Source organism: Astatotilapia calliptera, chromosome 12, assembly GCF_900246225.1.
Source record: "Astatotilapia calliptera chromosome 12, fAstCal1.2, whole genome shotgun sequence".
Lineage (NCBI taxonomy): Eukaryota > Metazoa > Chordata > Actinopteri > Cichliformes > Cichlidae > Astatotilapia > Astatotilapia calliptera.
Window position 1 is genome coordinate 16,293,373 of NC_039313.1, and position 12,690 is coordinate 16,306,062.

Consider the following 12,690-nt stretch of genomic DNA (forward strand, 5'->3'; position numbering starts at 1 on the left):
TTGCTATTTCATGAGAAGATGAATTTATAATACATAAAAAAAAGGAAAACATATGAAGTGCACTGACAATGACCCCCTTTAGTAACTCACAAGACTACTTAACTGAATAGTTATGCAAGTAAAAAGCAATTAATTGGTAGCAATTATTTAAAGCCGTGGCTTATTAAGTGTTTTCCAGCTTAAGTCCCAACTGAGGAATTTACCATCCCAATTGCTCTTGTAGTTAAGTACATAAAATTATCTGACAACTTTTCCAAGCAGCAAGACTGAGAAGTATTTTTAGGTCCTAAATGATTTCATGTTCATTAAATATTTATGGCAATGACTAGAACCCTTTTGTAGATGTTATGGATTCATGTGAGCAACTTTACAAGTGTAAAAGTTTTCTGTGGTCTTGAAAACTTACAAGGTCTAACAACTTATAAAACTTGACAGAACAGAAGAGAGTTTTGTTACTTGACACCGTTGCACCCCGTGTCAAAACTGTGTGTTCATTCATCCATGACAACACTGTCAAGGATTGCCGAGGGCAGCATGGGTAGCTGTCTGACAATGCAGTACACTCTAGACTGTCATGCTACCATCAATCCACAGCTTTGTCTCGAACTATGTCAAGAAAGACAGGGTGCATGAGGAAGACTGAGAGACTGTGATAGTGACAGAGAGAGACAAAGTGAAAAGAGAGTACAAGAGAGTCAACAAAAGCTGTTGGAAGCATTAAAGAGACAAAAACAGAAATTCAGACAGAATAACAAAAGTGGCAGACACTGACAAAACAGCAAGGCATAATAGCAAAATAACAGAGATGAGAAACCAGAGATGGGAAAATCTTAGAGATTTTCTAAGAAATAGAGTAAATGAATCGAAAATAGTCAATTGTTGTTGTTTTTTAAATGAGTTTACTGTTAGCTAAAGCGTTTGGAGAGGTAAAGAAATAAGAGAGGTGGTTTTCCTATTCTGAGATATGTGGAGGGATCTACACAAAAGCCTTCATTATGTCCTCTCCTCAACCTTTGGTACCATACATACAAGTCCCAGATTCAAAAAGACTCAAACCTCAGACCACATGGAGCTATAACTACATTGCTGGCCCGCATACTTCCTGTACTCACTAAGGGGGGAGAAAAAGATGCAGGTTAAGTTGTCAAAAGCAAAATATAGAGTTGCTGTACCTAATGAGAAGCTTGACTATTTGAATGTTGATTGATAGTTTCCGTAAATGGCCCAGATGACGGACAAATATACTGTAAATGCTTATAGTTACAGTACAGTCACTCTGAGAGCTGAAAGAGCACAAGTCTAAACGTTGTGCGAAAAAAGCCAAGATAAACATTGTGGTTTCGTATTTTTATAAAACAGTTCCAGTCACAATCTGGCGACAGTCCGTGCGCGCCGAAATGAACTCAAATGCAGGAAAAGGAAGAAAAGCTGAAAGAATGTTTTAAAAAAAACACAAAACAATTTGTTTGCAGTATATTTTGTGAAGAAAATGCTGTATATTAGCATCTCAAGGTCTAGTTAGAACCAGCGATTGGAACCAAATGGAAATGAACTGAGAAAACAAGCCAGAGATAAACTAATTTTAAAACTGCATAAAAGCAGAGAGTAGTCAACAGAATAGCACAGAGGGAGTCTGATAAGCGATGCTGAGGTTTAGCAATGGAAAAGTCACATTTTTCCTCAGTTCTGCACAGTCTGCTGCCTTTGGAGTGGGATCTGACTAACGCCTGCATTTACTGACACAGCTTATCACTGGATGAGCAGCCTCCCAAGGCTCCGAATCACAGCTTACACTGGATGTATATATTCTCTTTTCTGTGAGTGTGGATGTGTATTCAGTTGTGACATTTTTTAAAAAATAAAATACAAAATGATTATAAAAGACTTGTAGACCTATATAGACTTATTGTGCTATACATTCAGTTAAGGAGCATAACAGATAAAGCATATTATGTATGTCTATGTGTATCTTCTTCCATTTGTCCATTCACGTGTAAGAATCCATACATCATTAGATGATGATCATAATCCCTCTCGGCATTACCAACATCCAACTACATTACATGGACCGCCAAAACAAGACGAATGGTGCTCTTGCTCATTTTCCCCATTTAGATATTACTGCGCAATGATAGATCATCACAGCAGCATTTTAATAATCTTAACACCATTTCAATAATTCACCTAGGTCGTCAGAATAAAAAAAAAAAACGATTGCTGACTAATCTGAGGATTACGGTGATGATTTCTGACAGAGGTTGAGGATCAAGGTAAAATGTGATGGGAGATGAGCCATGGGACTTACTATTCTAGCTCAAAGAGGATTAAGGTAAGGATCTATTGGGGAGGCAGCATTACATAAATTGTTTTTGTGCACAACAAAACACGCACACAGAGGCACGCACACAGTCTGTCATGCACACGTGTTTCCCCAGAGAACAGCCACAATGAAAATGACTTTCATTGTTCTGGTATAGTGGTCAGGTCATTTTTTCTTCTTCTTTTTTTTTTAATGTAAGGAAATGTCATGTTCATCCAATGCTATTAATCAAAAAAATACACAAGTAAAAAGTGCCAGTCATGTCTGCTTTTATTTCTCTATTACATATTACAGCATGAATCGCTGTATAAATTCATTTTCATGGACAATCTGATGCAAGAAGCAGGGATATTTTACTGATAAATTCATTTTTAGACTTAGTCATAGCTTACAAAGAGTTGATCTTGCACCATTTAGGTAAAAAAAAGGCCCCAGAATGACATCAAGAAAGCAAAAGGAAAAGAGATCTTCCACCTCTGGACAGGATAAGAGCATGTCTTATTTCACACTGTCACCTTCTCTGTCCATTTAAAAGCACTCCACCAACACCACAGCTATAACCTCGGGAAAGATTCTGCTAGTAAACGTCATCATGTGACACGTTAACAAATGGCCACTGCGGGGCCCGAAATGGACTTGTGTCTGTGTACAGTACGAGTGTGAGAATGAGGTAGCCATAAGCATTTTGGCCACACCACGCCACTGATGCCTTCTGACAGAAAAGTCTGCTGTGATTTATGTCACAAAGTTACACACCGTGCACGCATACACACACACACACACACACACACACACACACACACACACACACACACACACACAGACGGGTTATTGCACAAATGCATGTCTAGAGTTATTCCACATTGGTTAACGCAGCAAGTCCTTCACAAACCCCCCCCCCCAAAAAAACGACATTGACGGTCATTGCAAAAGAAGTTAGGAACCAGATGCCTGTGTGTTTTTGTGCGTCGTGTGTGTGTGTATGCATATATGTGTGTGAAAGCTTTGCCTCCTGGTTTCACACAAACACATCTGTATACCACGAATGTCCCAGCTACCTCTCGGGAAGGAGTAGGTTATGCCTGAAGGTAAAACGTCTCCTTTCTGTTGCTGGCTGTGATAAGCTAAAACAACAACCTGGGTGATGCCAGCTGTCTGTGTATTTTGCTCAAGGACACTTTAGGAGGGAGAACTTTGGCATGATATGGAGCTTGAATTCAAATGTCATGGAAGAGGGTAAATAATGCCCCACGATGCCATAGTGAACAGTAAATAAATAAACAAGGTAATGGAATATATGGTTGATGTAAATGCAGCACAATATTTTATTTAATAAAATCTCAGTGAAAATTTAAATTGACAACTTTATTCATAAATTATTTTCTGCAAGGTAAAAAGTTACACCCACAAATGCAGAGGTAGGTGGTAAGCTATTATCCCTGTGAATAGCTCTGACTTATTTAGGGTGCAGATTGAGTGGTTAAGAATGTGATGGGAATTTGACAATGCTCCAAAAGCATATACAGTTACTGTCTGACGTGTGTGTGTGTGTTTGTGTGCACATATGTATGTGTGTGTGTGTGTGTGTGTGTGTGTGTTAGGGATGGACACATGGAGGGCCTGTCACCACACACTGATGTGTTTATTTCACTGCAGCTGGGGTAATCACTCACACTGAGACAGACGCAGACAGGCAAACACACAAATATTCACACACACACACACACACTAATTCATATCCCCACCTGCTATGTGCAGTCAACTGGCTTTGCCTGGCCTTTGGGGTCACTCCAACCCTTTCATGTTTCAAGACAACGACCTCTGCGAAAAACCTTTGTATGAACCACTCAGTGCCTCAGGTTTTTATTTGAAATAGCTGCTTAATTTCACCAGCAAGAAACTTTGCTGATGACTCCACGCTCTAGTTTTAGATACAGAAAAATGTGAATTACACTGGAAGCGCTTTTCATTGAACCTTGTGCTGCACCTGTTACGATTTTCCTGAATTTACTGTCTGTGTCCGTAAAGCCTTTCCTGTTGAACTGCTGAACCCTCCTCGCTGATTCCAGTAGCTTTCCATCAGCTTTTAAAGGCTTTCTATCACAGTCTAAAGAGATTTAGATGTGTCTCAAGGAATTCACAATGCTTCAAATGGGAGCTTTAGAGTGAAAGAGAGGAGAAAAAAACATGTAGAGGAGACTAACTGTTGACAAGAGCAGTACTGTCAGAGAAATGTGAAAAGGTTGTAATAGCGCAGCGGTGTACAGACATTTTCTTTCCACTCTCGGATTAGGTTGACCCTGACCTCTCAAGGCTAGCCGTCAGGCAGCAGTTAAAATGATCACTGGCTAATCTCTTTCTTCGTATATGTCCCATAATACTTTGTGTGTGTGCATTCCAATGCTGTATCTGCACACATATTTGTCCTAATGTTTAGGTGACTCTCTATATAATCATGTACTGACTTGATGAATATTAATGTTAAATTTGAGTTTATTTTGAGCGGGGGAAGGTCAAGGAGTCGGGTCCTGCATGTTGACAGCCATGCAATACCAGCTGGGCGTTAAAATGTGGCTATCACGTAACCCCGTCGCACTGACAACTTTACAGCAGTTGTCAACTTATATTAAAACATTTTTAGAGAGGTCACAGGACATCAGTAACAAGAACTGTCACTTAAAGGGAAAAAATTGTGGATGTATGTATATAAGAATTTGACAGGCAAAAGAGGACATGGCGAATGTGAATGGCAAAGAGGATACGAACAAAGACGAATAGAAAGTCAGAACAGATAAAAAAGATAAAAAAAGAAAGTCAGGGCTACAACCTGAGGTCATCAGCAGGTTTTAAACCTAAATCCTTCTAATCAGCTTCAGCAGACAGGGGAGACAGACCAATCCATTTGCTCCAAGATCCCATTATGACAGCAGAAAAAAGAATGGGAAAAGGTAGCAAATTGAACACAGTGGAAAAATTGCTTCAAGAGTCCACGTGTGTGTATTGTGTGTGTGTGGCCATGAGATTTATGAGTGTATGCCTCTGTGCATGAATGTGTTGTGTTAGGTGTCAAAAGATAAAATGTGCTATGACATGTAGATAAGGTAGGGGTACTCGTGTGTCATTAGAGATGAGCTTGGTTACCAAGAAGAAAGTTGTCAATGTTAATGTGCTGGTGTTGCTGTCAGCTACAATGAGTGGAAAGGGCCTTCATGTTTAAATGTCCTTTGTGGTTCCTACTGTTAAAGTGACAACTCAACAAATTTATTTTCTTGATTTCCCTCAAAAGAAGAATTACTCATTTCTAGGAGCAGAAGAATACGATCACTCTGTTTTTTTTCTTTCTTCCATACCACTCATTTCTCTATCATTATCTCTCTTGACACCCGTCCTTCATCTCTGCCTTTCTGCCACACTCGCCCTCACTTTGTATGCTGGTCTGTCTAAGTGCCTCCCTCACTCCCTCTCCTTCAGTTTCTCTCTCAGGGGAGCTGTGTACTTAGCTGCAATTGAAAACGACTATCAAACCCCAAGGATTGAAACCTGATTCAGACACTCCTTATCCTGTACAACAGCCTTCTCCGAGTGCCGTGCTCCTCTTCCCCAGTGACCAACTAAATGAAATTATGTATTTATCCATTGAGGTGGGAACACAGCCAGATGAAACCAGGGAAGCAAAGAATGATGTGAATTGTAAATGGTGTTCTCCACTGTAGTTACAACGCTACGGTAGTGGAAGTGACATGTGTGGCTCTTCCAAAGTGGGTGTTTACTGTGTGACACGTTTGATGAGTGAATAAATTACTCACAATATTATCTCACATAGTAAAGGCAAGTAAGAGTATGTGTGTGTGTTAGCAATACACGTATTCATAGCATAGCTGGTCTTGAGCACGGCAAGTGTTAAAGATCGTCTAATTTATTTGTTGTTTACTGAATCCAAATTTACTTTGGTCCAGGTTTCACTGCTATATACATTATACAGAACTGTGCAAAAGTCATGAGTCATCCTCCATTGAAAGTTGGGAACTTCAGGAATATTTCTCTGGAATTCATGAAGGACATTCAAAAGCTTTTCGTTGGGTGTTGGCAGTGTTTTGTTTGCTGGCTGTCCTACACTGCTTCAGTAATGTCGAGGTCCAGGCTTTGAGTGACAAAACAGCTAACGTCCAAAGAAAAATCTTTAAAAGACCTTCAGAAAGCCAAGAAAACTACTGCTAAAAAAAAAACCTGTATTGTATCTGTGCAAATAAAGGAATTCAGGCCATTTTTCAGTCTTTTTTCCCCCCGCAGAACTCAAGTACAGTAAAAGAACGTGCAATAAAAATGCTAATGTACAGGAATACAGACTAAACCTCTGTATTCACTGGAGTTTTTTCACATCCTGTACTCAAATTGGCTCTCTGGGGACACTTAACTCTCAGCTTAAACTTTAGGTTTTGGGATTATTGTTACCTTGGCGTACCGGAAACTTGTCAGTTAAACTAGGATTTAGGCCGTTCTCCTGATTTCCCCTGTGGCAGTTCGACATGATAACGCAAAAAATATCTTATACAAACATGTCGGATGACAAACACCAAATCATTTAATACTAAACGCTGCTTATTCACCATGCCAGTTGCAATGGAAGACATTTACAAATGAAAGCTATCTTGACCCCTGCTGTGTTTTGGAGATATTGAATCTTATAAATTTAGGCTTCGTAATAGTAAAAAAATATCAATTTAACAAAATGTGCCAAAAAGGCACAAGAAATTTTTATTCAGCACAGCCTTCAACCACCGACTGCAGACTGTGAAGGAGCACGCGCACCCATCAAACCACTCAGTTCTGCTGTCTGTCGTTCAAAGTTCCAGGCAATTTCAAGAAGTGTCACGTAAGTAATAACTGACTTTTCAGTGGCACTTTAAAGTTATTTCCACTTGATGATTTCTATTTTTATACCTTTTTACATCTATTGTTGTCTTCATTCTGTCATCCCCTCTCTTCAGTCACTTCCTTGTTCTGCTCTAGCAGTCCTCCTAATCTCACATCTTACTTAACATTCACTTCAGGTGGAAGTTAGCGATTACGCTGCACATACCTCAGCAGCTGGGATGCCCTCTGGAGGGCGACACTGTAACAGAACTTCCTGCTCCAGAGATACTTCTTTTCCCAGGGGTTCTTGTTCAAATGACTTCTTCAGGTCTGGGGAGAGAAACAAGAAACTTAATGCCTAGGGGCAAATTATAATGTCAACCAGACATCATGCGAGGCCATCTGGCAAAAAAGCCTCCTCTGATTCAGCAGTTAGGGAGACCATTTTAGCGATAATGCTCTGTCAGTGTAAAGCAGGGACATTACTTAATTTTGACTTAATAATGACACAGTAATTATGAAGGTGGGGGTGTTTGAAGACAGCAAACATCAGCTGACTTCTCACACTCTTCAGTCCACAACAAGAAAAAAAACACTTAGTTACCTTAGTTTGCACAAGGATGCACAAAGCTAACCACACACTTACACACGCAACAAGTACAGTCACTGGTCCGAATACTTTCAAACGCTTTAGCTTCACACATTAAACCCAGTCTGCAATGCACAATGTTTAACCTTGCTTTCCTCCCATACAGATTTCTGAAAGCTGAGGAATCTCCAACAGGCCAAAGACAATAAATGATTCAAGCTAATGGTTCACATGCCATTATAAATGACAGCATTACAAAGCAGCATGGAATGTGCTGCTGGTTCTTTCACTGAATGTTTCAGAAAGGACTGTGCCGTTTTCATTTTGAAGAAGGAAAAAAACCCAAAAAGCTCAGAGTAGATGACTTTAGGACAACGAACCAGGACAACAGAACTGTGGCAAAGGGGACGGTAGAGAAAATGCATCCTTTACATTAAACATTAAAAACACTAAAAGTTTATGTTTGATCTTTTTTATGGTCTTGTATTTCTTACAGTGAGTTACATAATTTTATGAACTTTCAGACAATCTCACTGCTCTGGGAAACCCAACACTAGTTTTTCTATATTGGTCTGTGCGTGTGTGTGTTTTTTTTTTAATTGACCATTGCCCTCTGATTCGTTTCATGTATTGGAAGTACAGTTTGCCTTTCTGCTCACCTCCCTAGTCTGCTGCCTTATGATATACTGCAATCGTGTATCCCTTTCCCGAAGTTGAGCTCAACACATGTAAAAATAATTAGCCTGCCACAGAAAACGGCTCATAAAGGCACGCTGTAACACGAGATAGATGGCAGCATTGCAGGACTTAGCAGGTCACTTTATTTATGGTGCTGATCAAATGCAGTGGATTTCTCCATACGAATGTATGGAGTTGGTGTGGGAGTATGAGGCAAGAGACCACTAATCTTTCCATCTAGTCTTTTGGATGTGCAGTAACTTCTAAAGTGTGTAATATGGCAACATCAATGTGCTTTTTTTCTCCTGCAAATTACTTTTTAAATAAAGTACTTACATTCACATCTCTTTAGTGCAAATAAAAGCAAGATTTGTAACTGGATGATAGTCTAAATAATTGAAATAATTTCAGCAAGTCAGAGTGATGGATTATTTTGTTGCATACCTTAAGAAAATGGAGTGAGAAATGTAATGTTGGTGTTTTAATAATATTTTAAATACTACTAACATGGCTTCATTTAGCTGTGGCAAGCTGGTAAAAACCTTTTCTTTAACTTTCAAAAGTTTGAGAGTCACTTTGTTGGTTGGGGGAAAAAGACTTGCAGTTAATATGTCCTCTGCCCTTAGTTTTTTAAAACCATACAGAGAACTTTCATAGGACGGAGCAGTGTGTGTGTGTGTGTGTGCGTGCGTGTGTGTCCATGTTGTATGTACGTCTATGTGTGTTAACCTTGAATACTTTTGTTTTCCTGGTTCCCAGGTGTACTCTTAATCACCTTATCCGTCAGCAGTGGTACACCATTTGTGGACACACACAGCCACACACTAGACAGGACATTTTTTTAATGCTGAACCAATCGACTCTGAGTCACTCTCTGGGTATTTCATCAGAGCATTCACCTTACAGTGGCTAAAAAGACATGGAAGGTGGAGGAGTGAAAGAGAAGGCAAAATGGGAGGGGGAGAAAGAGAAGGTGGAAGTTGGGATGGCAGGTGGGAGCTGAAAGATGAGAGCCAAAAAAGTTGGCAGCAATAGCAAGACTGTCCCTTTTTTTTAAACACCAAAACCATCTGCTTGGTCTGAAGTCTTTTTCATGTCCACGTTGCCTTAATTAACTCATCCAATAAAAATGAAACCACCCTGTATAGTCTTCATTTGTGTCCTTTATTTCTCACAAAATCAGTAATCCACCAAACCTCCTTATCATCAGTCCAACGTTGACTATGTCTCTGTTCTCATGACTCAAACATGTCTTTAAAAGAAAATGAATGGGAGCAAGCCTTTTTAACTCTTAGGTGAGCCTTAAAAATCTCAACTCTTTTAACCCTAAGAACGAAAAATGCCAACTTTTCAAAGACTTCTTTAAACATATTATATAGTCATATTTTTTTCACTTTAAATGACTCAGTCTTTTAAAACTGCTTCAGCCTGAAATATACATTGATACATCTATCAGCACCAGCACATAGCTGGTGGCATGGTGCGCAAGTCCTGGGATCAAACCTCTGGCTGCTGGGACATAACAGTGCATTCCAGTCTTTGTGGGAGACCAAAATATGGGGATGACAAAAAAAATGGAGAAGGAGAAGTCCGCTCTGTCACTACTTCAACCATCTCCTCTCCACTCTCAGCATCAGATGAGTCAGAGTTGGACTCCGGCTGGTCTGATTCTACCTCTGAGACCTCCTCGCCATCTTTACTATGTAAGACGCCATCTATGTAAAGATGGCGTCTCATGTCCAGAGCCTCCAGTGTTTTTACCAAATCCCAAAAAAACTCATACTTCTAACCATGGCTGCATAAATCACCTGAGCAATAATACCATCAACAATCATGTCAAGATGTGGGATCAAAAATTGCATGACTTGTAATGATTTTCAATGGGGCATTTTTTGGCCTCAGGATAAAATGTGGCTGTTTTTGTACAGCCATTTTAAGCTAATTTAAGGAACAGACAAAACAGTTGTGAATTTTTTTTTTTTTATTAATGTCCTCTGGCAAATATAAGCTATATTCATTCCGTGGCCAAAGCATGAAAATAAAAAATACAAAAAACCGAAATGGCACAAAATGTCCCCTCTAAGAGTTAAAGTACTTGTTTATCATTTTTGATCTCTTGAATTCAGAATCATTAATCCTTCTCGTCTGTATTCATATAAAGCCAAGTGTTTGAGCATGAGACCAGGGTGCTGATCAAACTGTGTTTAGCCCATTAGTTACGTGAGGAATGAAAGGACAAGTTTCATATGCTGTTCTCACACTTTCTCTCTCACAAACACATACACCTTTTTTTGATATGAAAAAATAAATAGAAATACAGTATATAATGCAGAAAAAGACTTTGTACAATTCTAACGAACTTGAACGTCCACATTTGGTATGACCACTTTTATTCTTCAACTGAGCCTGAGGAAAGCTTTCGTGTAATTTATTTAAGTACAGTCTTCAGGAATAGTTCTCCAGGCTTCTTGAATGACATTAAAAGCTCTTTTTTAGATGTTGGATGCCTTTTGTTCAATTCTCTGTCAAGATGATCACACACTGCTTCAATAATGTTGAGGTCTGGGCTCTGGGGAAGCCAATTCATGACTGACTCTATTCCACTGTGTGCTTTTCTATCCAGGTATGCTTTCACTGCAGTGGCACTGTGTTTTGAGATCATTGTCATGCTGAAAAATGGAGCTGTTGCCAATCAGACACTTTCCAGATGGTACTGCATGGTGGATCAAAATCTAACCAAACTTTTTTGTGTTTAAAGTTCCACCAATTTGGACAAGACCCCCAGTACGACTGATTTTCAGTGCAGTTCTTCAGCCTTTTTTCTTGGTTTCTCTTCTTGAACCCCACCCTTCCAATTCTGATGAGCCTTCAGCAAATACTAGATCAACACAACGGAAGGGTCAGATACATCGCCCAGGTCCTGTGGCAGGTCAGTCATTCAAGTCCAAATATATGAACAAGGCATTAGCGGTGAACATGCTATTACTCCGATGTACACTAATATAGGTAGTAACCTATAACTATGTGATTTTATCCCAACCACACAGTGAGGTTTACTTTCATGTGATATGAATCAAATCAGATTTCATGCTTAGAGTCATATCAGTGAAGAGAGTTATGTGAGGACACAGAGTATTGTTGGGGCTGAATGATAACTTCACAATACAGTCAAGTCCCTGTGGGGGATGACAGCCTGAACAGAGCATGATGGTTCATTATGGGAGTAATCACCCAAAGCTTTAGCCCTAAATCCACCACATGGCTACCCACACAACACAGACACACACGTAGAGGAACAAATAGTGAAAGACAAAGAAAGACAGAGGCACAGAGATACTATGGCAAATAATAGACACTGGAGACAAGGACAAACAAGCTGGCACAGCACACATGCAGACAGGACAACAGCACACATGGTATGATGTTCACAGTGGTGCAAATAAATAGACTTTCATACGTGCCTTCAAATGTGCAAATAAATAAATTAATAAATAAAACTACTGTAGACATAAGAAGAAAAAAGGGGAAGTGATTGAGGCATGAGACACTTCCTTTATGCCAGGCAATTCCAGGAACAATTTCCTAGTCTTAATTAGTAAGGGAGATGGTGAAATGAGGAGTTGGCTGTGAGTTGATTTCCATAAAGATTGAGAATGAAATTAAAGCAGATTAAAGCAAACTGCTTGGGGGGATGAATAGACACACACACACACATTTACACACATTGATAACTTATGGCTTACAAATTGTCACCAGTTTGGTAGCAAGAGCACATGTTTATTTGAAAGGTGGGATTTTTCTTTGTTTGTGTGTTTTTTTTAATTTAATTATTTTTTTTGCTTTTGGTTTAAGTGTCTGTGACATTGTGTCTGTGACACTGGGGGCCACAGATGTGTGTTGCTGTGCACACATGTGCCCAAGGAAAATTACTGCATGCACAAAACAGGAGGTATAGCCGAATCATTTCACTGAACCCAGTTCACTCATTCATAAATATAACAAAACCATGGCTACATTCTTGAGAGACCTTTTTAGATTTACAGCAGAGTTGAGAAGCAGAGACCTTATGCACTGTTCTTCATTGGGAACGCTCTCATATGTACAGTAAAAGAGTGTCAGCATTTATTCAAAAATGACCTCTTCATGCATAAACTCCTCGTTGCCTTTCTCCTCATCTCCCTCTCCTCGAGTCCATCATCGCCCCCTCTTTTCCTCTCCCTCTGAAACTTCTTCTTCCATTGCTCAAGTA

General features: G+C 39.6%; 1 protein-coding gene across 2 annotated transcripts in view; it reads right to left on the minus strand.

Moving 5' to 3' along the window:
• Positions 1 to 12,690, minus strand: part of LOC113033572 (netrin receptor UNC5C) — a 184,688-nt gene that overhangs the window by 54,236 nt on the left and 117,762 nt on the right. For both annotated transcript variants that reach the window (XM_026187526.1, XM_026187527.1), the window contains exon 4: positions 7,401 to 7,504. In XM_026187526.1, coding sequence (XP_026043311.1) covers positions 7,401 to 7,504 — 104 coding nt within the window. The remainder of the gene's footprint in view (positions 1 to 7,400; positions 7,505 to 12,690) is intronic.